Source organism: Schistocerca gregaria, chromosome 9 (assembly GCF_023897955.1).
Source record: "Schistocerca gregaria isolate iqSchGreg1 chromosome 9, iqSchGreg1.2, whole genome shotgun sequence".
Lineage (NCBI taxonomy): Eukaryota > Metazoa > Arthropoda > Insecta > Orthoptera > Acrididae > Schistocerca > Schistocerca gregaria.
In genome coordinates, this window is record NC_064928.1 from 217,284,536 (window position 1) to 217,312,458 (window position 27,923).

At 44.8% G+C, this 27,923-nt stretch overlaps 1 protein-coding gene across 1 annotated transcript in view; it reads left to right on the forward strand.

The window, feature by feature from the left end:
• Positions 1-27,923, forward strand: part of LOC126292160 (serine/threonine-protein kinase minibrain) — a 415,012-nt gene that overhangs the window by 287,458 nt on the left and 99,631 nt on the right. The window contains exon 2 of the mRNA XM_049985998.1: positions 759-1,054. Coding sequence (XP_049841955.1) covers positions 759-1,054 — 296 coding nt within the window. The remainder of the gene's footprint in view (positions 1-758; positions 1,055-27,923) is intronic.

Below are 27,923 nucleotides of genomic sequence, written 5' to 3' on the forward strand. Positions count from 1 at the left end.
TGCGAAACCCTACATTTCAGCAGGATAATGCACGACCGCATGTTGCAGATCCTGTACGGACCTTTCTGGATACAGAACATGTTCGACTACTGCCCTGGGCAGCACATTCTCCAGATCTCTCACCAATTGAAAACGCCTGGTCAATGGTGGCCGAGCAACTGGCTCGTCACAATACGACAGTCACTACTCTTGATGAACTGTGGTATCGTGTTGAAGCTGCATGGTCAGTTGTACCTGTACACACCATCCAAGCTCTGTTTGACTCAATGCCCAGGCGTATCAAGGCCGTTATTACGGCCAGAAGTGGTTGTTCTGGGTACTGATTTCTCAGGATCTATGCACCCAAATTGCGTGAAGATGTAATCACATGTCAGTTCTAGTATAATATATTTGTCCAACGAATACCCGTTGATCATCTGCATTTCTTCTTGGTGTAGCAATTTTAATGGGCAGTAGTGTAATATTTCGTAGCTGAACGTTTAAATAAACTCACATTCTCGATAACGTACGAGAAATTAAACTACTTTATTTGGTTGCTACGTTCTGATTGACATACTGATTTCAGGCATACCCGAAAGTAGCCGAGTGTTCGCATTGTATGTCGGGCACAAGTTGGTTCCCATTGGTCCTAATACTCCAGTGATGACGTGCAGAGTCTATGTCACAGTTCTTGCTCCGTCTACACGTCATCATTTCGGCGCAGTGTATTTCCAGTGTGTGTACTTGGATGGTGCTGACACTGGCCTCGCTTGTTGCAGCGGCGGGGTCGTCGTCAGGCGGCGACCCGGCGGCCGTGGGGAGCGCGGGCGGCGGCGGCGCGGGCGGCGGCCGGCGCGGCGTGGGCGGCGGCGGCGCGACGAGGGACCCTGGGGGCGGCGGCGGGGGCGGCAGCGGCGGCCCGCTGTACGGCCGCCTCGTGGCCGAGGACTCGCTCGCCGCCGCCGACATCCAGGCCATGCAGGCCTGCATCCCGCGCTACTTCCGCGACCCCGCGCACGCGCCGCTGCGCAAGCTCTCCGTCGACCTCATCAAGACCTACAAGCACATCAACGAGGTGAGTGCCGCGGAGCCCCTGGTCTCACTCCATCCTGCAGGTCTGTAGGTAGAGCAGTGATCATTGACATACGTGCCCGAAATGGCGCGGGGCTGTATTGAAACAAAAAACGAGCGAAAACATTGGCGCCGGACGGCAACACAGCAGTGACGCCGCATGAGAATCCTGAAGGAAGTGAACTGCAGTCAGAGAGGAAGTCAGATGCGCCAGAAATGACAGCATGTTGACTGTGCTAGAAAAGGCACTACTAGTGAAGCTCCTCTATCAGAATCGAGAATCCGCTTCTGCAGCTCTACGATCCTATTCGCCGTAAGAAGGATATTCGAACGGGTAAACGAAATGATCACGAAGTTGGAAGTCACGAGTTGCTTTGACGATCGGCCACATGGTGGGCGACCGAGATAATGCTGCTGCTGGGAGAAATGGAGACTTCAGCTGGTTCATCACCGCGTGGTGAAATCAGCGCTCGTGAAGTCGCACAGCTGACCAGCATTTCCCGAAACCACTGTTTAGGTGTCACTGGGGCGTACCCTTCGATGCTATCCGTACAAAATCCAGCGTTATCACGAACTGTTAGGGACCGAATTTGTAACACGGAGAACATTTGCGGTGTGGACACTTCAAAAAATGTGGGAGGATGACGATTGGTTGTGTGACTTGTCGTGGACCGACAGAGCCCTTTTGACACTCTGAGGGCCTGTCAGCACCCACAACTGTAGAATTTTTAGGCTACTGAAAATCCTAGAGCCGTCGTGGAAAGCCCTAGTCTGGCTGATCAGTATTTGCTGGAAGGTACGACTTGACGATCCACCCCGCACTGCTACATGTGTTGAAGATCTCTTGCGCACGCCGTCCAGTGAGGACCGCGTGCTGACCCGGCACTTCTGTCGAGCGAAGCCTCACCGGTCCCCAGAGCTCAGTCCGCGTGATTATTGCTTGTGGGTCTACCTGAAGTTGTACGTGCACCACAACCGTCCGACCTCATTACGAGTGCTACACGAGGACATCGACGGCAGTTTCTCACCATGCCGACTGACATGCCATGTAGGGCTACTTAAATCATTGTCCGTCGACTGGAAGTATTGTCGGAGGAGAACGGGCGACATGTTTAACATTTCTTATGAAGAACTTCATCTATGCTGAAGATCAGTCGTTTCGCTCATTATTGTTTTTGTGTCATATGAAGCACCATTTGTTGGTCATTTCGCAACGGCTATATAAAATCCCATGTCATTTCAAGCATGTGCGTCAATTTTTACTTCTATACCTACATTATTCCGTAAAGTATTGAATTTTCACATGCTAACGGACCTTTGGGCCACCCTGTACCTCGAGTTGTGAATCAGTCACTTTGAAAGTTGATTAATCGAAGGTAATGATGGGTTGTAGATGAACTGCAAGGAGCAGTACCACAGTCATAAGTGTGGGAGATCCCAAATTCGACTCTGTAATTGTGTTGTGTTCTGCATTCTAGATTTTCAGAGCAGCGGAAAATTAATATAAAGCACTGAATTCGGGAGAAAACATTGCACTGATGATCAAAATCAAGCTGACGTGTTATCAGGTATCAGTTAATGGAAAAGTCTCAATAGTGTGATCAGTAAAGCCCTTACAAGATTGAGATGAGTAATAGAGAGAGAAGTAGTAGAAGGGAGGAGCAAGAGTGGAACGAGATGGCGCGTTGCCTAAACAGGTGTGTTTAGGAAGCGGCTACACGATCACGAGCGCGCACGCACGGTCGCCGCCCGCGCCAAAATGTAGCTGCCGGAGGTCGCCGTGTAGCGGGGGGAAGCGCAGGGGACTCACAGCGCATCGAGTTCGCCGTAGTTCTAGACACAGGCGTGCACACTTAGTCAGGTTCGGAACTTCAAAGGGAACGTCAGATAGACCAGTATAGATCTATAACACGTCAGTGCGGGACTGCAGTGAAACACCCAGCTGAGTGATAAGTTTCATGTATAAGTCTTAAAGCCTCTTATAAAAAATTTCCTTCGAGAGAAATTTCCACAACTTCACGGTTTTGCAGGTAAGATTTTGTCGATGTTTGGACTTGTATTTTTCTGCAAGCAATCTTTTCCGGCAATGAAGAAAACGAAATTATCCACAGAAGTCCACTGACAGACTTTAAATTATAAGCTTGTCTTCGAATTACCACTGCTCAGACATTATTTCCTTATGGCAAAGCAAAATAAGCAGTGTTCATTGACAGGCAAAGTTTCTGCGTTTAACGTGTGAGTAAAAGCCACGAAATACCTTTTGATGTCACTTTAAACTTTGTCTGAAATTGACTTTCATTGTCAGCCACAAAAAATAACGTGTTTCGTACTTAACTGCCTCATGTTGTTCGCCTCATCAAGTAAAATAAATATAAGTTTCATTTCATTGTCATTTCTCATCATTGCAACAGTTTTTGGAAATATTTGCCTCGAAAGGCATTGATTAGCCACGACGAAGCGATACGTCTTCGTAGAAGTATTACCGCCATAGAATAGACCCGGTCACAGTTTCCCGGGTCGAGCTGTCTTGCTGCCATTCCTCCTGCCCTTCACCTACCCCTTCCATTACTCGCCGTGGGCCGGTCGCGTTCTCTGTGATGGGCGCTGACTGCGAATGCTACGTGTTCACTGCTCCAGGGCATCGACAAGCGGCAGGCTGAGTGATTCTGCTGTATACAGTGTAGTACCAGCAAGAGCACACGGCCACTGTAACCACGGCTTTACTTTGCCATCCTAAACGGCCGTTCGAACAAAAAGCTATGCCCTCCTTTCAACCTACTAACTTTACGACATCACACACATCCATGCCCGAGGCAGGATTCGAACCTCCGACCGTAGCAAAGCGCGGTTTCGGACTGAAGCGTCTAGGACCCCTCGGCCACAGCGGCTGGCGGCAGAAAAGATTAGGAAGAAAGAACTGAGACATTGGGATGAGGCTGCCGAAAAAGCTGTAAATGACAAACGAAAATCATTTGTGAAAAATCTTTCAGCTTGGAAACAGGGGGATAAAATAGAATACCGTAATAAGTGAGTAATTGCTAAAAGAGAAGTACGTAGAAAATGCAGAGAGAGTTGGGAAGAATTTGTGGCCCATTTAGAATGTATTTGCAGACCACAGCCACAGACATTCAAAGTTATTAAAAATCTAAACAGTGAGATAAAAGAGAATATGAAATTAAATCCCATCCCTTTACCTAAATGGCTGCAATACTTTCAGAAACTGTGGTCTCTAATATTAGAGCCTCTGACAATGCAACTCTCAGGGAACAATTCAAGAGAAACTATCTCTACGTGTGAACTTTAAAAAGTAGTGAACAAAAGGAATAATTAAGCCTCAGCAGGAGATTAACCATTCTAGAGCTGATTAAATATGCAAAGAAGTCTTTTATAGACATATACATAACGTCATAAATATCACCTGGTCAGATGAGGATATACCTGAGAGCTGGATTAAATCAGTTGTCTTTCCTATCTACAAAAAATGAGACCAGTTAAAATTATGATAACTACCGAGGAATAAGTTTATTGAACTCGTAATATAAAATTTTTTGCAACATCATTAAAAATAAATTGTATAGATGCTGAGCAAACGGACTCTCGAAAAGGAAGATCATGCTGTGATGGCTGTTTTTAATTGAAATTGGTAATAGAACAACATGGAGAATTGAATCCAGAAACAAATGCCTTCGTCGACTTCAAAAAAGCTTTTCATAGTCATTAAGCTGAACACGTGATTACGGCAAATGGGATCAGAAAAGAGGTGAAGACGCATTAAATGAATTTAAAGTGGAACCCGTCACACATTAAATTCAGAACTACCAGAACAGTTGAAGAAAATATATACAACGCATAAGCACAACGGTCTAAGATCGTTAGGCCGACCAATGAAAAGCGGGCAGAAGAATTTCTCTACGACATTGTAACATGTCAAGAGGACATGATGATGATGATGATGATGATGATTGACTGAATTTAAACATTAAAAATGCTGTAAAAGATACTCATTAAGAGGTGATCTTATGTTAAAGGTTTAACACCATAAGTTGGGCATTAAAGTTAAAAACTGTGTACATGTCTTGAGCAGCAAAATCAAGGCGCGCAAACAACGCCACGCTATATTCATCCAGTATTCGAGAATGACAGCACGTAGCTACTTACAAGAGGCTTTCAATATAATTTCAATCCTTTTTGAAACTTTTTCTTACTGAGACCAATCATAAAATAATGAAAGGAAAAAAGTTAATCGCTTACTACATTTTCGCTGTTCATGCAATAGATCTTCAAGAGCAGGCATGATTTTTCTTACTTTTTCATCACTACTGCCTATACACGAGAGTTAAATTGTTTAATGAATTGGGGTTGATGTGATTGCTGGAGCTTCACTTTTACTCATAGTGCTGGGAACCAGATAGCACTGACATAGAAGATCCAAAGAAGAGCAGTGCATTTCGTCACGGGATCCTTTGGTTAAGTATGACCGCGACATAGACAAGCTCATTCAACTGCAGTGAAAGATGATACAAGAACTAGAGACGGAGCACAAGCTCGGATTAGGGTAGCGTGGGAAAGAATCTTGTCAAACCGTTTCAAAGGAACCACCTGGCATTCGCCCGGAGCCCCTTAGGGCAACCACGGAATGGATGGTCGGACTGGATTTGTACCGTCGTCCATCCGAATGTAATCAAGTTTGCTGGCACTGGTCCACGCTCTCGGCACGCCAGAAGAGAGGCGTTCTGGATCACGATGTGGTTTATTGTCAACATTCCGACAGCGTAAGTTCGTAGAAGAATCGAGTGGTATATTGCTTCCTCCTACGCGAAAAGAACGTGAAAGTAAAATCAGGGACATTCGAGCCGTTACGACGATTTACCAATAATCTTACTTTCGGCGAACACTTAGCGCGACAGAGAAGCTGATGCCCGCGAATCAGCACGGTTTCAGCAAGCACCGCTCGTGCGAAACTCAGCTTGCGTTTTCCTCACATCATATACTGCGAACTATGGATGAAGGGTTACAGGCAGATTCCATATTTCTAGATTTCCAGAAATAATTTGACACGGTACCCCATTGCATGGTGTTAACGAAGGTACGAGCATATGGAATAAGTTCACAGATGTGTGAGTGGCTCGAAGATTCCTTAAGTAATGGATACAAGCATGTTGTCCTCGACGGTGAGTAGTAGTTGTAGTTGCTGTTGTTGTTGTTGTTGCGGTCTTCAGTCCTGAGACTGGTTTGATGCAGCTCTCCTTGCTACTCTATCCTGTGCAAGCTGCTTCATTTCCCAGTACCTACTGCAACCTACATCTTTCTGAATCTCCTTAGTGTATTCATCTCTTGGTCTCCCTCTACGATTTTTACCCTCCACGCTGCCCTCCAATGCTAAATTTGTGATCCCTTGATGCCTCAGAACATGTCCTACCAACCGATCCCTTCTTCTGGTCAAGTTGTGCCACAAATTTCTCTTCTCCCCAATCCTATTCAACACTTCCTCATTAGTTATGTGATCTACCCATCTAATATTCAGCATTCTTCTGTAGCACCACATTTCGAAAGCTTCTATTCTCTTCTTGTCCAAACTAGTTATTGTCCATGTTTCACTTCCATACATGGCTACACTCCATACAAATACTTTCAGAAATGACTTCCTGGCACCTAAATCTATACTCGATGTTAACAAATTTCTCTTCTTCAGAAACGCTTTCCTTGCCATTGACAGTCTACATTTTATATCCTCTCTACTTCGACCATCATCAGTTATTTTGCTCCCCAAATAGCAAAACTCATTTACTACTTTAAGCGTCAGATTTCCTAATCTAATTCCCTCAGTATCACACGACTTAATTCGACTACATTCCATTATCCTCGTTTAGCTTATGTTGATGTTCATCTTATATGCTCCTTTCAAGACACTGTCCATTCCATTCAACTGCTCTTCAAAGTCCTTTGCTGTCTCTGACAGAATTACAATGTCATTGGCAAACCTCAGAGTTTTTATTTCTTCTCCGTGGACTTTAATACCTACTCCGAATTTTTCTTTTGTTTCCTGTACTGCTTGCTCAATATACAGATTGAATAACATCGGGGAGAGGCTACAACCCTGTCTCACTCCCTTCCCAACCACTGCTTCCCTTTCATGTTCCTCGACTCTAATAACTGCCATCTGGTTTCTGTACAAATTGTAAATAGCCTTTCGCTCCCTGTATTTTACCCCTGCCACATTTAGAATTTGAAAGAGAGTATTCCAGTCAACATTGTCAAAAGCTTTCTCTAAGTCTACAAATGCTAGAAACGTAGGTTTGCCTTTCCTTAATCTTTCTTCTAAGATAAGTCGTAGGGTCAGTATTGCCTCACGTGCTCCAGTGTTTCTACGGAATCCAAACTGATCTTCCCCGAGGTCGGCTTCTATTAGTTTTTCCATTCGTCTGTAAAAAATTCGTGTTAGTATTTTGCAGCTGTGGCTTATTAAACTGATTGTTCGGTAATTTTCACATCTGTCAACACCTGTTTTCTTTGGAATTGGAATTATTATATTCTTCTTGAAGTCAGAGGGTATTTCGCCTGTTTCATACATCTTGCTCACCAGATGGTAGAGTTTTGTCAGGACTGTCTCTCCCAAGGCCGTCAGTAGTTCCAATGGAATGTTGTCTACTCCGGGGGCCTTGTTTCGACTCAGGTCTTTCAGTGCTCTGTCAAACTCTTCACACAATATCATATCTCCCGTTTCATCTTCATCTACATCCTCTTCCATTTCCATAATATTGTCCTCAAGTGCATCGGCCTTCTATAGACCTTCTATATATTCATTCCACCTTTCTGCTTTCCCTTCTTTGCTTAGAACTCTGTTTCCATCTGAGCTCTTGATGTTCATACAAGTGGTTCTCTTATCTCCAAAGGTCTCTTTAATTTTCCTGTAGGCAGTATCTATCTTACCCCTAGAGAGATAAGCCTCTACATCCTTACATTGGTCATCTAGCCATCTCTGCTTAGTTATTTTGCACTTCCTGTCGATCTCATTTTTGAGACGTTTGTATTCCGTTTTTGTCTGCTTCATTTACTGCATTTTTATATTTTCTCCTTTCATCAATTAAATTCAATATTTCTTCTGTTACCCAAGGATTTCTACTAGCCCTCGTCTTTTTACCTACATGGTTCTCTGCTGCCTTCACTACTTCATCCCTCAAAGCTACCCATTCTTCTTCTACTGTATTTCTTTCCCCCATTCCTGTCAATTGTTCCCTTATGCTCTCCCTGAAACTCTGTACAACCTCTGGTTCTTTCAGTTTATCTCCTTAATTTCCCACATTTTTGCAGTTTCTTCAGTTTTAATCTACAGCTCATAACCAATAGATTGTGGTCAGAGTCCACATCTGCCCCTGGAAATGTCATAGAATTTAAAACCTGGTTCCTAAATCTCTGTCTTACCATTATATAATCTATCTGATACCTTTTAGTATCTCCAGGGTTCTTCCATGTATACAACCTTCTTTCATGATTCTTAAACCAAGTGTTAGCTATGATTAAGTTGTGCTCTGTGCAAAATTCTACCAGGCGACATCCTCTTTCATTTCTTAGTCCCAATCCATATTCACCTACTATGTTTCCTTCTCTCCCTTTTCCTACACTCGAATTCCTGTCACCCATGACTATTAAATTTTCGTCTCCCTTCACAATCTGAATAATTTGTTTTATTTCATCGGACATTTCTTCAATTTCTTCGTCGTCTGCAGAGCTAGTTGGCATATAAACTTGTACTACCGTAGTAGGTGTGGGCTTCGTATCTATCTTGGCCACAATAATGCGTTCACTATGCTGTTTGTAGTAGCTTACCCGCATTCCTATTTTCCTATTCATTATTAAACCGACTCCTGCATTACCCCTATTTGATTTTGTGTTTATAACCCTGTAGTCACCTGACCAGGAGTCTTGTTCCTCCTGCCACCGAACTTCACTAATTCCCACTATACCTAACTTTAACCTATCCATTTCCCTTTTTAAATTTTCTAACCTATCTGCCCGATTAAGGGATCTGACATTCCACGCTCCGATCCGTAGAACGCCAGTTTTCTTTCTCCTGATAACGACATCCTCTTGTTTAGTCCCCGCCCGGAGATCCGAATGGGGGACTATTCTACCTCCGGAATATTTTACCCAAGAGGACGCCATCATCATTTAATCATACAGTAAAGCTGCATGCCCTCGGGAAAAATTACGGCCGTAGTTTCCCCTTGCTTTCAACCGTTCGCAGTACCAGCACAGCAAAGCCGTTTTGGTTATTGTTACAAGGCCAGATCAGTCAATCATCCAGACTGTTGCCCTTGCAACTACTGAAAAGGCTGCTGCCCCTCTTCAGGATCCACACGTTTGTCTGGCCTCTCAACAGATACCCCTCCGTTGTGGTTGCACCTACGGTACGGCTATCTGTATAGCTGGCGCACGCATGCCTCCGCACCAACGGCAAGGTCCATGGTTCATGGGGGGGGGGGGGCGACGGTGAGTGTTCATCGAAAACAAGGGTATCGTCATGAGTGCCCCAGGGAAGTGTGATATGACCGCTGTTGTTCTGTATATACGTAAATGGTTCGGCAGACAGGGTGGACAGCAATCTGCGGTTGTTTACTGGTGATGCTGTGGTGTAGGATAAGGTGTCGAAGTTGGGTGTCTGCAGGAAGATACAAGACGACTACAAACTTTCCAGTTGGTGTGATGAATAGCAGCAAGCTCTAAATGTGCAAAAATCTAAGTTAATGCAGATGAGTAGGAAGAACAAACGTGTAATGTTTGAATACAATGTTACTAGTGTCCTGCTTGATACAGTCACGTCGTTTAAATAGTTGGGCGTAACGTTGCCAAGCGATATGAAATGGAATGAGCATTTAAGAAGCGTGGTAGAGAAGGCGAATGGTCGACTTCAGTGTATTGGGATAATTTTAGAAAAGTGTGATTCACAAGTAATGAAGACTGCATATAGGACTCTGATGCGACCTATTCTTGAATACTGCTCGAGTGTTTGGGATCCGTACCGGGTCAGATTAAAGGAGGACATCGAAGCAATTCAGAGGCGGGCTGCTAGGTTGTTACCGATAGGTTCGAACAACACACAAGTGTTACGGAAATGCCTCAGGAGCTCAAATGGGAGTCCCTGGAGGAAAGGCGACGTTCTTTCCGAGAAACGCTATTGAGAAAGTTTACACCATCGACGGCATTTGAAGTTGACTGACGAACGATACTACTGCCGCCAGCATACATTCCGCGTAAGGACCTCGAAGATAAGCCACGAGAAATTATGGGTCATACGGAGGCATATAGATAATCTTTTTTCCCTCCCTCCCTTTGCGAATGGAACAGGAAAGGAAATGGCTAGTAATGGTACATGGTACCCTCCGCCACGTACCCTAAGGTGGCTTGCGGAATATCTATTTAGAATACCCTACCCTCTGCTACAGCGGTAAAATGGCATGTGGAGTATAGATATAAATGTAACTGCGACGGAACCTTGGATGAAAGAACAAATTCTTCAGAAGGAAGTACCAGGTTGCTTACGAAAAGTCCGGACCAATGTAAATCGTGTAGGTACGAGATCAGTAAAACGTCCAGGGGAGATAATGCGAAAAGTGTACAGAAATCGAAAATTTCATTTCATTCATTGCATATTTAGAGACATGCTGCTTAATATTTTAACAAACTGGCCAGATGCAAATAGGACTCGTGCACTGATTGTTCCGTACAAACTTAATTGTGTATAGAGACAGTTCATATTCCGGGAATGGAGGAAGTCACCGATTTTTGTCTGTTAGCGACATTATTACTGGGAAGATATCGATCCCATTGATTCCAAAACTTCCGATTGTGTTTTAATTTCAGTTTTGAAATCGGGTACAAATGACAAAAGAGAGATTTTTTTCTTGTGATATAACTACAAGTTATTTTCGAATTTTTTCCATTTCTTAATTGTGAAACCTTCCTTCTTGCCAAATTTCATAATTATAGGTCAACGGGAAGTATCCTATCGGTTCTGATGAGTGATTTTACGAGTATCAAAATATGTGACATAAATGGAAGAATCTTTTCATTGCATTAATACACTAAAGCGCCAAAGAAACTGGTATAGGCATGCGTATTGAAATACAGAGATATGTATAAACAGGCAAAATACGACGCTGAAGTAGGCAGCGCATATATAAGACGACAAGTGTCTGGTGCAGTTGTTAGATCTGTTACTGCTGCTACAATGGCAGGTGTTGCAGTGTTCTGCTGGAATGGCCAAAGTCCGTCGGAATGGACAATGGACATGAATATATGACGCTGGTATCTGTACAGATACCGTTGGCGATCCTGCAGCGCTCGAAGAATGTAATTACAATGATATCCAGACCTTTAGCTGCTTACAGGCGTTATAAATATTAACGGGGACAGTTGAAAAATTTGTGCCCCGACCGGGACTCGAACCCAGGACCTCCTGCTTACACGGCAGATGCTCTATGCGACTGAGCCAGAGCATAGTGCGACTGCAGGGACTTAGTTCCACACTTCCCACTTACTACCCATATAATACATTTGTAATTCCCGTGCCCACTATACTTCTTACACGCAGCAATCCATCTACCGAGTCCCGGTAAGCTTTATCTCTATGAAGGTGGCATCTGTTCTTTCGGACATGTCATTGTCTGAATCTCGCCTTTTTTTTTTAATATCTACATCAAGATGGTAGGTGTTCTTCATATAGATAAAGCTTACCGGCCAATGGCCGTCTTCAGTGTGGATGCACTCACATTGCTCAAAGTCGTACGTGAATCGTAATAATGAGTGTAATGGGCAGGGGTACTAGGAATGTAGTGTGTGGACAGTAAGTTGGAAGTGTGGGTCTCACGGGGAGCGTGCCAGAGATAGTGCCTGCAGTCGCCCTATCCTATTTGTCCTCGATTGCTCAGTCGGATAGTGTCTGCCGTATAAGCAGGAGATTCCGGGTTCGAGTCCCGGGCGGGTACACATTTTCAACCGTTCCCGTTGATATTTATCAACGCGTGTAAGCAGCTAATGGTCAGGATTTCATTGTAATTTCACTCGTTCAATCAGGTGCTGGAAGGTTTCTTGGGGAATGGCAGCTCATGCTTCACGGAGTGCTGCACTGAGGAGAGGTGTCGATGCCGGTCGCTGAGGCCTGGCACCAAGTCCCAAAGGTGTTTCATAGGCCAGTCCATTACAGGGATGTTATTGTCGTGTAACCACTCCGCCATAGGCCGTGCATTATGAACAGGTGGTCAGTCGTGTTGAAAGATGCAGTCGCCATCCCCGAATTTCCCTTCAACAGTGGGAAGCGAGAAGGTGCTTAAAACATCAATTTAGACCTGTGCTGTGATAGTGCCACGCAAAACAAGGGGTGCAAGCCCCATTTACGTAAAACACGACCACTCGGTAACACCACCGTTTCCGAATCGGGCATTCGCCATACTCACACCCTGCCATCGGATGGCTACATTGTGTACCGTGATTCGTCACTCCACACAACGCTTCTCCACTGTTCAACTGTCCAACGTTGACGCTCCTTACAACAAGCGAGGTGTCGTTTGGCATTTACCGGCGTGATGTGTGCCTTATGAGCAGCCGCTCGACCATGAAATCCAGGTTTCCTCACCTCCCACCTAACTGTCATAGTACTTGCAGTATAGTGTGGAATTCCTGTGTGATGGTCTGGACAGATGTGTGCCTATTACACATTAGGACCCTCTTCAACTATCGGCGGTCACTGTCAGTCAACAGACGAGGTCGGCCTGTACGCTTTTGTGCTGTACGTGTCCCTTGACGTTTCCACTTCACTATCACATCGGAAACAGTGGACCTAGGCATGTTTAGGAGTGTGGAAATCTCGCGTACAGACGTATGACACAGTTGATAACCAATCACCTGACCACGTTCGATGTTCTGAGTTCCGTGGAGCGCCCTATTCTCCTCTCTCACGATGTCGAATGACTACGGAGGTCGCTGATATGGAGTAACTGGCAGTAAGTTGCTGCACAATGCACTTAATATGGGGAACGCATGTTCTAGGGAGTGTCCGGATACTTTTGATCAGGTAGTGTACATAGCATTCTGCTTTCACTGTGCTGCAGTTTGGTTGGCAGTGTAGTACCGATGTTGTGAACCGTTTATTCACCGTATTGGGAGTTCCACTACAGGCTCCGTTGTCGTCGCTATATGTACTGCGTGACAAAAAAGTGAATCACCTCGAAGACACGACCAGATGCCGATGTAAATTCAATCACTTACATACCATCGGTGGATATGTAAGCGTTACAGTTGCAGTTCTACTAGAGTGAATTAGCATTATTTGCATTTAGCGTTCAAAGAAATGGTTCAAATGGCTCTGAGCACTATGGGACTCAACTTCTGAGGTCATCAGTCCCCTAGAACTTAGAACTACTTAAACCTAACTAACCTAATGACATCACACACATCCATGCCCGAGGCAGGATTCGAACCTGCGACCATAGCGGTCTCGCGGTTACAGACTGCAGTGCCTAGAACCGCATTTAGCGTTGTTACCAGGCTTGGTAGAGTGCATAAAGGACGTAAACTGCCTCGGATGGAAATTGATCACCGTGAAGAAGACGGCGATGCTGCTTACTCGTGAGAGACTGAATTTTCATGACCTTACGGAGTGTAAAAGGAGTCTCATTGTTTGTCACCATTTGGCCGGCTGGTCAAATCGTCGAGTGACCAAAATTCGGGGGATTTCGGATGTGACGGTGGCCCGATATTGGACTGCGTGGGAACGTGAGGTCAGGCGTGCTTGCCGCCACAAGGAGGGTCGTCGTACTGGGCAGCAAGCACATCGCATCTGCTGCACATCTGCGCCTGCCGTCCCAGAACAAGTGGGGAAGTCGATGCAGCAGTCTTGTGTCATCCTGCACCACTGGTCGGACACGAGCAGCAGCGTAGGCTGCTATAACACCACAACACAAACGGCTGCTTTTTGATTGACTGAGGGGGGGGGGGGGGGGTATTGGACTGAACGGCGAGGTCTTCAGTCCCGCAATTCCAAACTGTAAAGCGAGGATGTTAAAACATACAACGCATAGGAGGGTAGACCAAACCTAAAAACTGGAAAGCAGAGGGCCCCATCCACAACCACTCTGCCCCTGCTCCAGGCGTAAAGCAAATTCTTATATCTGAAAATAAAAACTGTTTTCACGTAGGAAACTGAGGACCAGTTCAACCATGTGTGCATCGTTTGCCAATATTAAAGGCAAGGAGCCTAGAAGCCTGTACTTAGTGCGACGGACCAAAAGAAGGGGACATTCCGCCAATGTGTGCCACACCGTCAGTTTGACTCCACAGCCAAATTGTGGGGATGGTTCGTTATGCAAGAGAAAACAGTGTGTGAGCCAGGTGTGACCAACGCGTTGACGGCATAGGACAGTGGACTACTTCCGAGAGGAGCGAAAGGAAGAGCGCCAAACTGCAATTGTTTTCGTGATTGTGCGGATTTGTTACCGAGGGGGGTAGCGTACCAGAAGTCATTCCACTTTTGGACAAACAGAGATTTGATGTGGATCCGCATATCTGCACCTGGAATCATAAAACTGAATTTGGGGGGGGATCTGCCTTTCTATCCGAACGGTCAGCCAGTTCATTCCGAGGGTTGCCCACATGACTTGGGACCAACAGAGTAGGCGGCACGGCCAAGGGCAGAGAGAAGGGTAGCAAGAGTAACATCGGCCTGTAGCGTGCAAACTACTCAGAGAGTCGGCACATATTAAAACACTGGGGAAGGAGGCCTGAGAAACAAAATGGGGGGGGGGGCTATTAATGGCTGGCAGCTCTGCTATGAGCTCGGCAGTAAACGGTGTTCCATGGCAGGAGACGTAGAAGCGTACCCCGGCTTTTAGAATCATCAGTGTAGAAGACGGTAGCACCCTGGAACTCTTCAGTGATGTAACGCACAAGACACCGAAATACCACTAGTGCGACGGAGACCTTAGGATTGGTTGAGGCACCACCAAGGGGGAGGAGTGGGGGTGTAAGGAAATACAGGGGCACATTTCAGTGAGTGGAGATGGATATCCCGACAGGGGAAGTGAGACGCATTCCAACCGGCAATACCTCCCCTGGGTGGGCCGCGTTTGGAATGGTGCTGTGACAAAGCTTGAACTGTGATGAATAGCATCGTGTTGTGTTCAGCAGTTAATGACGGTTATGCCCTACCCCGGATGGCCATCATCGCATAGTATGGCGCCAATCTGGGGATAGGTTGCATTCTTCCTCTGTTTTGAAGAGCCTCAGCGGTGTTGCTCGTGGCGTCATGGTGTGGGTAGCCATCAGATATGACTTCAGGTCACGGGAGTGATGGAATTCCGACTTCACAACTGTTGTGTTACCTATCGTGTTCCCTATCATTATATCATTTTTAAGTAGGACAATGCTCATCTACACATAAAGCGTGGAGGTGTGTTGAGGTACTTCGATGGTGAGCGAGACCCGCGATCAGTACGTGTTTGTAGAGCAGCTCAGACGTCAACTCCGTTGGTTGACAGGTTGGTTAATTTTGGGGGGGGGGGGGGGGAGGGATCAAATGCGAGGTCATCAGTCCCACTGGATGAGGGAAGGATGGGGAAGGAAACTGGCCGTGCCCATTCAAAGGAATCATCCCGGCCTGTGCCTAAAATGATTTAGGAAAAACGCAAAAAACCTAAGTCAGGATGGCTGGACGCGGGTTTGACCGTCGTCCTCCCGTCAACTCTATCCCAGAGCCAGTGTAGCGGATATTGAGGACAAGCTACAATGGTTATGGGCCAGTTTGCCTCAGAACACGTTACAACATCTGTGTGGCACCGTTTCCAACAGAATCTATGCTAGCATCCAAGCCATAGGGATGCAACATCATACTGATAAGTGGGCTCATCGTGCCTACTGCATCGTGCACACATCAAAAAAAGTTTTGCATCATCCCTGTGCCCAGAACTCCTGAATATAGACGTTGACTGTGGATATTGTATGACAGACACAGTCCCTTTGACTGTTCCGAGATGTCACTAAACTTCCCCCCCCCCCCCCCCCCCCCCCCAAAGATGGAAACAATGATGCATGAGGAGCGCCTATTAGGCGGAGGGGTCCGACAGCGAACAGTTCTAGTCATTCCACCAGGAAGGCTCGTGTTGTCTGTAGTTCAACCATTCCTAGACGGTCAACACCGCGGTTCGATCGCGTCCGCATTGTTACTTTGTGTCAACAAGGGAAGAGTCCAGGCGTCTCGGAGTGAACCAAAGTGATGATGTTTGGACATGGAGGAGATACAGAGAGACAGGAACTGTCGGTATTATGAATCTGAGGAACCCTGACAGCAACGCCACTATGTTGAATAATGCATTTCGTGCAGCCACAGGACGTAGTGTTATGACTAAAACTGTGCGCAATAGGCTGCATTATGCGCAACTTCACTCCTAACGTCCACGACGAGGTCCATCTTTGCAACCTTGATACCATGCAGCGCGGTCGAGATAGGCCAAGAGCATGCGAATGGACCACTCAGCATTGGCATCACGTTATCTTCGCCGATGAGTGTCACATATGCCTTCGACCAGACAACCATCGGAGACGTGTTTGGAGGCAACCCGGTCAGGCTGAACGCCTTAGACACACTGCCAGCGAGTGCAGCAAGGTGGAGGTCCCCTGCTGTTTTGGCGTGGCATTATGTGGGGCCGATATACGCCGCTGGTGGTCACGGAAGACGACGTCACGGCTGTACGCTACTTGAATGCCATTCTCGGACCGATAGTGCAACGATATCGGCTGCATACTGGCGAGGCATTCCTTTTGATGGACATTTCGCGCCCCTATCGTGCACATCTTGTGAATGACTTCCTTCAGGATAACGACATCGTCCGACTAGAGTGGGCAACATGTTCTCCACACATGAACCGTAACGAACATGCCAGGGATAGATTGAAAGAGGGCTGTTTATGGACGGTGACCCACCAACCACTCTGGGGGATCTACGCCGAATCGCCGTTCAGGAGTGGGACAGTATGGACCAACAGTGCCTTGATGAACTTCTGGATAGTATGCTACGGTGAATACAGGCAAGCATCAATGCAAGAGGACGTGCTAAGGGGTATTAGAGGTACCGGTGTGTTTAGCAAACTGGATCACAATCTCTGAAAAGGGCGGAAGTGATGTTTATTTTTAACTCTATTCCAATTTTCCGTACAGGTTCCGGAACTCTCGGATCTGAGGTGATGCAAAACTTTTGTTGATGTGTGTATTTGACTGTGTGCTGTAGTCACTGAAATATCATCACATGCCCTCTCAACCCGTGAAGTTTCATTTCGTTTCCTCTTCCCCTCCCGGGCACTCTACATTTTGTGGTCAAGCATTGTACTGTGCAAGTTCAGCTCTGTACGGCGGGTTTAGCGGTGATTTGGTCTGTGCCGCAATGTGTCACTGATAACGATAACAAGTTAATCCCCGAGTTTTGTTACTTCCCTGTGTCGTTACGAATTTTGAGTAATACCAGCAGTATTCAGGAAACTAGAGTGTCTCAAGTTTCAGGAGACACGTTGTGTGTGTTAGCTGTTTGTAGACGTACATCTTCTGAAAAAAAAAGCGAGGTACTTGATAGTCACGTACAAATGCTGCAGGTGAATTCTCTCTTTTTCGTGAAGGACAGTTTTACTTCTAGAGAATCAAATTCAAAAAAATTCAATTTTGCACCTCGGTTGTATCAGTCATTTATTTCACACGATCAGCTGATTTCGGTGTCAAGTGCTCCATCATATCATTGGAATTTTATCCAGCCAGCCTGTGTGGGAGTGCACGGTGTACGTCTAGCGTTTAAGCGTTACTGTGGGAGTGGCATGCACACGTAAGCATAAAAACTTACGATATGTCACACATAACCGTACCCTCCACTGATTGATTTAACAGTTATATATTTAAAAGTATGTGGCAGAACTTCTTGAAAGGAAAAAATAAGACAGACGAGTTGGTGGGATGATACCACAATCCAAGCAGTCAGAAGAAAAAATGGAGCATGGAGAAAATGGTGGGAAACTAAAAATGACGAAGACCATAAAAGATATATAGAGGAAAATAAGAAGTGCAAAGAAATAGTGGAAACAGCAAAGAAAAAGGTATGGGAAGAGTTTACAAAAAAACGTGAAGAAGATGTGAAGAGCAATAAGAAAATGTTCTATAAAATGATGAAAAATAAAAGGAAGGCTTCTGAAGTACCAGTAAAGATGGAAATAGAGGACGGTACCATTATTGAAGATCCAGGGAATATAAAAGATCTCTGGAAAGAACATTTTAAGAAGCTGTTAAACGCTGAGGAGCAGGTACATGAGGAAACAACAAATAATGGAGAAATTGAGAGAAGTTGGGAAGCAGAATTAGGACAAATTACACGGGAAGAAATGGAAAAAGCTGTGAAGAAGATGAATGGGGGGAAAGCCCCAGGACCTGATGAAGTATCAGTGGACATGATAAGAGCAGCAGGTCCAGTGGGAATACAGTGGCTGTATAGAGTAATATCAAGCGTGTGGAGAAATAGTAAAATACCTGACGACTGGAGAATAGGAGACATTGTCCCCATCTTCAAGAAAGGCAATAAAAGACTTTGTAAAAACTATAGAGGGATAACCCTCATGAGTCATACAGCCAAGATTTTTGAAAGAATTTTACTAAATCGAATAAGTGAAAAGATAGAAAAGGAGCTGAGTGAAGAACAGCATGGGTTTAGGAAAGGAAGGAGCACGATCGACCTGATATTTTCTATCCGTCAACTGATGAAAAAAAGTTGGGAGTATAACAAAAGGGTGATAATGGTTTTTATAGACATAGAAAAGGCATATGACTCAGTTGACAGGGAAAGACTGTGGAAAGAACTGAAGAAGATAGATATAGAATATGGATACATTTAATGTTATAAAGACAATGTACAGAGGCCACAATTGTAGAATTAGAACACCATTGGGGAACACTGAATACTTCGAAATAAGACAAGGACTTAAGCAAGGAAGTATTCTATCTCCTGCGCTTTTTAATGTTGTGATGGAGGGAATGAATAGGGCAGTTAAATATATAGTAAAAGAAAAAGACAAAAAGATGATTTTTGCAGATGATATGGTAATATGGGGTGATAAAGAGGTAGATGTACAGTTACAGCTTGATGCGTGGAAGGAAATAATGAAAAGGTATGGATTAAAAATAAATAAAGATAAGAGTGAAGTAATGGTGTTTGGAAGAGAGAAAGGAATAAATGAAAATATTACCTTGAATGGAGAACCCCTCAAAGTGGTAGAAAGTTTCACTTATTTAGGGAGTGTAATATCTATGGATGGAAGAATAACTAACGAAATTAATAGAATTTTACAGAAGGGAGGCAATTTCTACCAAACAATAAAACATCTGATTTGGAATAATGAGGTTTCAGAAAGAGCAAAACTTCTTATGTATAAGAATTATTACATCCCTACTGTCACCTATGGTGGAGAAACATGGACAATGACAGAAAGGGACTGGAGCAGACTGCAGGCAGGGGAAATGAAATTTCTCAGAGCAGTTAAGGGAAAAACAAGAATGGACAGAGTAAGGAATGTAGAGATTATAGAAAGGACCTCAAACATAGAAAGTATGAGAGAAGAAATTGAAAGAAAGAGATTAAGATGAAATGGGCATGTTAAGAGGATGCATGGGCAGAGACTCCCCAAAATTATGGAAGAACTAAAGATGGATGGGAAAAGACCTAGAGGGCGCCCAAGAACACGGTGGAAAATGGGAGTGAGAATATCTGTTGAAAGGAGAGGTGTGACCTGGCAGCAAGTGGAGGAAGAAAAGTGGTGGGAGGGCCGAGCCAAATGGAGAGGACTCGTCAGCACCCAGACCCGGCAGTAGCTGGAGCGGAATTCAGACGTACAGAGAGTGGCCGTGTAAAATTACGAGGACATGAGTACGCACTTGACGCTGAAATCAACTGATTATGTGAAATAAGTGACTGTGAGCTTAATACAGCCAAACTTACGGTGAAATTAAAGCCGTCTGCAGACCGAATGTTGATTTGAATGTCAAAGTGGTACATTATGTAGGGAAAAATGGAAGTAGTGGAACAGCAGTACTAAGGTTCGCAGAAATCATTGCAGAGTTTAGGCTAAACTCAAAACAGTTCAAAGACTGAGCTGATAAGCAGAATTACGATTGCTTTAAAATGAAAACGGGGAACGACGAAGTAATGGAGGAAATGAAATAATTCACGGAATGGCCGAACTAAGGATGATGTCATAAACGGGTTGGCACAGGCAAGCAAAGCTTTCTGCAGGAAAAGAGCTCTCCTGATAAAGTTTCTGGAAGTGTGCAGCGCTGTTTGGAACTGAAATGTGGTGCTAGCGAAGAACGTTAAAAATTAAGTAGACATCTATAGTACGAAACAAAGAAGTATTAAAAAGAATACGCGAAGAACGAAGTGTGCGGGAGAGTCGTAACAGAAGAAGCGACAGGTTATTGGATCTACCATACTGTGTCGTCCTGAAAGAGTTAACGCCGCGCTCGAAAGACCAGAATAGATGCCTGCACTGTTTCTCAACGTGTTTGGTCAAGGAAATGCCCACTTTCTAAAACAATTGGCAGAAACATTATTTGTTGTATGATTACAGTATTGGAGAGCAGATGCACCCAGAAAATATCGAGGAGTATGTATTACGGACGGATTTAAAGTGGGAAACGACCACACGAAACTAATAGTAGGCAAGGCCAGACAAAAATTCATTGGAACCCTCGGTATGGTCCGCGTACCGTGATCCACAACGCTTCTCTTCTAGCATTAGTCACTGCGCAGTTGGCTGAATATCATACTGAAAATCTTTATCCCCTATTTCGTCAAGATGTTACTCGCATGCTTCTGTGATTCACACTAGGCATTGCAAATCGAAACTCAACATAACAGCAATACTTCACCACGGTGCTTGCAACTGTCGATCCAGAAGCTATTTTAAAATAATTTGCTGACTTCACGTTATTCAGTCGAAATAGCCAATCCGTTTCTTGTCACACTTGCGAAGCAGAAATATCTTCCTACCTCTCTTTACATTCCTATTTACAGCTGTGTTCGGAGGTGCTCTGTGACCTTGTGATCACTGTCTTTGGTTACTAGGAGGTCTAATACATATTTTCACGAGTCGGTTCTGTGATTAGCTGCTGGAGGTAATTTTCGGATAAAGCATTTAGAATAATTTCACGTGATTACCTGTTCCTTCCCCCCTCCGTAATAACCCCAGTCTCTCAATCGATAGCTGATAAATTGAATGTCGAAGTAATACGGTAATTTGACCAGAAAAAAAGCGAATGATAATACATTATTGGCCAGGACGTCAGGATTGTGAGGTCACCTGGTCCAAGTCTTTCTATGTGACGTCATTGCGGCGACTTGCGCGTCGTTGGAGATGACATGATTATGACTATACAAACACTCAGTCGATGAGCGAAGAAAATCTCCAACTCGGCCAGGACTCGAACCCGGAATCCGCGATATAGAGGCAGCTGCGCTACCAGTAGACCATGAGCTGCAGACACATTACTAGGTAATTTACGTGAAATCGTCCCCAAGTTTCCCTTCAAATACTACTATTTAGGCATGGGGGGAGGGGGGGAGGGTGTCTGTTAAAGAATGTTTGACCCACCCTTAAACTCATCGTCATTAAGCATTTACTAATTGAATGTACTTGCCATTTCGGTTTCAAAGGTCTCTGCCTAAAGATATTGACTAGATACCTGTCACTCTTTTAAGATAGAATACGTCTTCTGTAATTTCTATCAAATTTATACTTTTGGTGGCAATGTATGCGTTCTGGAACTGAGCTGAATCTGTTATATCAAAGTGGGAAATATTAGAATCATGCGTCTTCTTGGATAAAATTTCTGAGGTCGCCCGTTGATGTACAACCACGAATCGTGCTACAAAGTTCAGGGTTTCTGGCGCGACTTGGCTACCGAACGACACTTCATTCTGCACGTCCATGTTCCTTCAACTGTAGTACTATTTCATAGCGCGCGGGAGGATTAGAAGCATGTTTATAGCTAGTTCGTCGTTTCGCTTATCGGTAGCGCTACAAGGGGGAAATAATACCGGTAGAAAGAGCACTTCGTTATACAACGAACAGTGCTCTACAGAGAATGCGTATAAATGCGTCAGAGGGTGCAGCTGCGGTTAAAAAATCTGCGTGCTTGGTGGACAGAGGAAGCTGCTTACTGGACCGATCGCCATCCAGGCAGGCAGCGGCCGTGTTGACAGAGCGGCGCTGGCTGCTCCGGAGCAGTGCTCGGAGGAAGGAGGGGAGAGAATTGGCAGGGGGGAGGGGGGGGTGGCGGCCGCGACGCTGCGCCGAGCCGTGCCGGGTCGATACTGCGCCGCGCCCTAGTGCGCGCTGTCTGCCGCCAGGGGCGCTGGCGGCGCCCGCCAGGCCGGCCACAACACGCGGCGCGGCGCAAAAAACGGCCCTAGCGACGGCAGCACTGACCAGCCCGCCTGGGCATTGCACTCTGGGCGACCGTTACGTAAGCGCCAGGCATCCAGGCCCGGCGCGGTGGGCCGTTACCTTTATATTCGCTGCCGCCACAGCACGAAGAGGGCCATTGTCTTCGAGGGGGCGAGGATTTACAGCTTTTAAGTATTTTTTGAAAAGTCCTGATTTGTCTCTCTTTATTGAAACTACCAGTTTCGGTCAAACGTCAAATTATTCTCAGGCATAGAAAAACTTATCACGCAACGACCACTCACGGATGGGCGTTAGATCTGTTCCGACCGGTCGATTGCTGCTTACAACACAATACTTGGAGCGATCTGTGATCGTGGGACATATGAATAGGTGTCGCTAGTCTTTCCAGACGTTGTTGCCAGGAGATGAGTCCTGATGGTGCCGCCGCTCCTAATTTTGCCCTACGATGCCGAGTAGACACTGTACCAGATCTCCCTTCACCAGAAAAAAAAATTGAGGAGGTATCGGGATTCGAACCCGGGTCCTTCCGCAGGGAGGGCAGCGAAGCTAATCATTCGGGTACAGAGGCGGTCTTCATTGAAATTATAGAGCGCAAGAAAAATACCCGATTTGTAGATTAGATAGTATGTTAACAGTGTGAACCACAAGCACAAGCCTAGAGACTCTCTAACGTATAAACGGGGTATAATTGTCAGCCTTCTAATTAATGTCGCATTTTATATTTTCTGTTTGTTGTGCTGAACATATTTGATAAACTTTAGAAATGATATTCTGTAAGCTGCCGTTAAAAATATTTTGTAATAAGGACAGGTTCCAGTCAAATATCATTTTCCAGAACTGCTTGGGCTAACAGCGAGAGGTTCATAGCAACACAGTGACTTCAGAAATGGAGCACAATGTGAGTAATTCGACTGGAATCTGTATAGAAGGCAAGCATGCTAATATGGTATACAATACGCGAAGTTATAAACATTTTAGAGACTTAAACTTAAATTGTGGCTCTACACCTATCACAGGTCTGAGCGTACACTATCGGATCAAAAGTTTCTCGTCCCCTATTAGCAGCCATTAATATGCGGTGCATCCGCCCTTCGCCTTGATGACTGAACGCTGCTGGGGACGACATCAGTGAGGAGTCCAAGTCAGTGGACGAATGGCAGCCCGTTCTTCCTCAAGAGAAGAAACCAGAAAGGTGTTCCACTCGGTTCAGGTCGGGACTTTGGGCACGCCAGACCATTTCAGTGATGTTGGTGTCCACAAAGTATTGCCTCACAGAAACTACTTTATCACAGGGTGCACCTTCGTGTTGACACTTTCATCGGCTCCAAACAGCACCTACTGTACGCAGTACATAGTGCTGCAAAATGTGTTAGTTTGCTTCCACATTTAGCGTTGAGGGGACCGAAGTCTAACGACGAAAAGCACCCCCAAGCCGTAACACCACCTCCTCAGTAGTTCACTGGTGGCTCTACCCGTGATGGGAGGTAACGTTCTATAGGCACTTGCGAATCCTTCCATCGGATTGCCAGAGGATACAGCATGGTTCTCCATCCCAAACCACTCGTTTCCAGTCATCCGCTGTCCATTGGCGTCACTCTGTGGAGCATGTCAGGCGTCGCTAGACACTGACTTGAGAACTCCCTACGTGCAGCCGTTATGGTCACTGGACTGCTCTACCACTTGGGATCCGCGAATGATCCATTGCCCTAATTTTTTTTACGACCAACCATCACGATACTCGACGATCCCCGTCCGTCAATACTAGAGATGGACAAACTCGTTCATCCCTGGGAACTAGTTCACTGCTGATCACCATTCATTAGTGCATGGTATATGTTTGTTATGAAAAATTGAAAATTAGTAGCATAGGTAACTGAAGATGAAGATGGAAGGCGCCAAAAGGGGCCACTTGCGTCCCCCCTGGAGTAAAGCGTATTTGTTCATTACAGAAGTCTCAAACACTTGTAGAAGTAATTTGCGTGACTCTGCAAAACCTCTTGTTAAGCCAACTGTAGCGTTATGGGCTGATAGCAGTGAAATAATATACACTACTCGATAAAAAGCATCCAGACACTTCCAAAAACATATGTTTTTCGTATTAGGTGCATTGTACTGCCACCTAATGCCAGGTACTTCAGATCAGCGACCTCAGTAGTCATTAGACATCGTGAGAGAGCAGAATGGGCCGCTCCGCGGAACTCACGGGCCCCGAACGTGGTCAGGTGATTGGGTGTCACTTGTGTCATACGTGTGTACGCGAGATTTCTACACTCCTAAACATACATAGGTCCACTGTTTCCGTTGTGACAGTGAAGTGGAAACGTGAAGGGACACGTACCGCACCAAAGCATACAGGCCGACCTCGTTTGTTGACTGACAGAGACCACTGCCGTTGAAGAGGGTCGTAATGTGTAATAGGCAGACATATATCCAGACATCCGCCCCTATAGCTGAATGGTCAGCGTGACGGACTGTCGTCGTAAGGGTTTCGATTCTCGGCTGGATCGGGGATTTTCTCCGCTCAGGGACTGGGTGTTGTGTTGTCTTCATCATCATTTCATCCCCATCCAGCGCGCAGGTCGCCCAGTGTGGCGTCGAATGTAATAAGACCTGCCCCAATGCGGCCGGACCTCCCTCGTTAAGGGGCCTCCCGGCCAATGATGCCAAACGCTTATTTCATTTCCATGTATCCAGACCATCACACAAGAATTCCAAACTGCATCAGGATCCACTGCAAGTACTATGACACGCTCATAAGCTATACATCACGCTGGTAAATGCCAAACGACGCCTCGCTTGGTGTACTGAGCGTAAACATTGGACGATTGAACAGTGGAAAAACGTTGTTTGGAGTGGCGAATCACGGTACACAATGTGGCGATCCGATGGCAGGGTGTGAGTACGGCGAATGCCCGGTGAACGTCATCTTCCAGTGTGTGTAGTGCCAATAGTAAAACTCGGAGGCGGTGGTGTAGTGGTGTGGTCGTGTTTGTCATGGAGGGGGGCTTGGACCCCTTAGATTTTTTCGTGGCACTTTCACAGCACAGGCCTACATGAAATGAAAAAAATAATCTTCAGTTAAAATAATAGAATAATTGAAAAAAACTTCTTCTGAAATAGTTGGATCTTAATAGGGAGAAACTTTTTTCTCTTGTGTTCTTAAAAAAAGTAAAATGAAATAAAAATGAAATTAATAAAAGAATACATTTGATTCTGCATCTTGTTCTTCAGATAAAATAATTAAGAATTATTTCCTTTCTCTTACTGAAGCTCTTAAGATAGCTCTTGAGATGATGTGAATTAAATAAACGTCTATTCACGTACATACACTAGTTAAAAAAGCAGACTTGAAGTACGCAGAGTTTACACTCCAAGGATTTATTTTCGTTCTACATGTAGAAGTAGTTAGCACGCGGTGTTCTTTGTTCTGTACTTCTCGCAACAGATTGTATGACCTGCTTCAATTCACCCATGAGTCATCGAGTCGAGTGCGTGTTTAAGTGTAGATGTGACTGAGATCCTCCGCGATTTAGCGAGTAGCGCATCTCCGTGGTGTAGTAGCATCAGTAAGAACGAACACAGAAACCCACTTTCGGTTCCCAAATATTCAACTCAGATTTTTCTGAACGAGGTCCAACTGATAACGCGAATAGCGAAATTGACACACAAGCCGCTAAAGTGGCGTTAAATAGAAATGCTGGCAGTCACACGACACTTATTTACTTAGAAGGGAACACTTCCAGGCAAATAAAAAGTATTGATGAAACTTGGCGATATGTAGATGCGTCAAAGTAAAGCAGTATGTATTTTTTCGTAAAGCACACCCCATTTGGCGTATTGCGTTTAGAGGGAATATCTTCGAAACCATGATAGATAAAAACTATGTTTCATAAAAAAGTTGAAACGTAATTAACAGTCTTGAAAACAACATAATGTAACTGTCTTGTGACTAGGGACTCCCGTCAGGTAGACCGTTCGCCAGAAGTTTTACTATCATGTGAAACTTTGCATAATAAGCCCACCACGATTATTTAATTTTGAAAAAGGAAAGCTTTTGTTCCAACAAAAATTAAAGAAGCTTTCACGTCACCTCCATCCATGTCTACGACTCTTCGAAAATAAGGTTTACACAGTGTGCTTCCTAGAGTATTTTCGATTCACCTAGTTAAGATCTTTAAACGTTCATTATCGTTCTAATTATTTGTTTTCCTTTTTTGTATTATGTTTTAAATTGTTATTTTACATTTCACATTCAAGTTTTTAAGTTTACCGTTTCACATAGGCGAATTGTCTTGATTGAAAATAACGAGTAACTCATTATTATGACACAAAATTATTATAGTAATGATAACCTGTAAAGAAAGGCTTAAAACATAACATTTCTTTTTTACACCATGCACGCAGAATGAACGGAGTTTCTTCACGTAATACACACGACGGACAACGCAATATAAAACAGAATCCAACAGGATTCTCAAATTGTGGTGGGCGACCTTCTAAGTATCCAGTTTTTATGAGGCATATTTCACGACATTGGAAAGCCTTGGCTTAGAGAATTGATTAACTGATTATGTGCAAGTGACTGCAACTTCACTATGTGAAGAATTAGATCTGAAAAACTTCTCACAAGTTCTTCCAGCGTTGAATACCGTAGAATGGCCAACGGATATATCAGACCCGCGAGCATTTTGGGATCACCAAATTAACAACTTCCTTGAAAAAGGGTTTGATGCTCATAACGGCTCTTTCACATTGACCACCCTAAGAATCTAACGAGCGATTTTTCTCCGACATTGTGAGAAAACTTCTTTCAAATGTTTGTTAACCTGGTCAGACGTTAGTTTGCCAGATTTCGATGCTGTCACAAGAACGTTTTGGGTATCCGAAAGAGATTTTCGAATTGTCGGTCCAAACTCTCCATTAGTTTCTTTTAAAACTATGAAAAGGTGGGTGGTCGGTGAGGAAAAACAGTTTTGAGCATCATTCTTGGGGATCAGAAACTTGGTCATATGCTGATCCCAAAAGACTTGATGGGACAGATACATCTACTGGATTTAATGGCTTTCGATGTTGGAAGAATCTTGTGAGAGAAGGTCTTTAGCTCTAGTGCTGTTCTGTTGAATGATTTTGATGTGAATCTCCACTTAGAAACCACATTATCAAGCTTTAGTCACTAGCATATAGTCAGTTCTCTCGCCACGCTCTTCCAATGTTAGCCTACCGGAGTGGTCGAGCCGTTCTAGGCGCTACAGTCTGGAACTGTCGCAGGTTCGAATCGTGCCTGCGGCATGGATATGTGTGATGTCCATAGTTTAGTTAGGTTTAAGTAGTTCTAAGTTCTAGGGGACTGATGACCACAGATATTAAGTCCCATGGTGCTCCGAGCCTTTT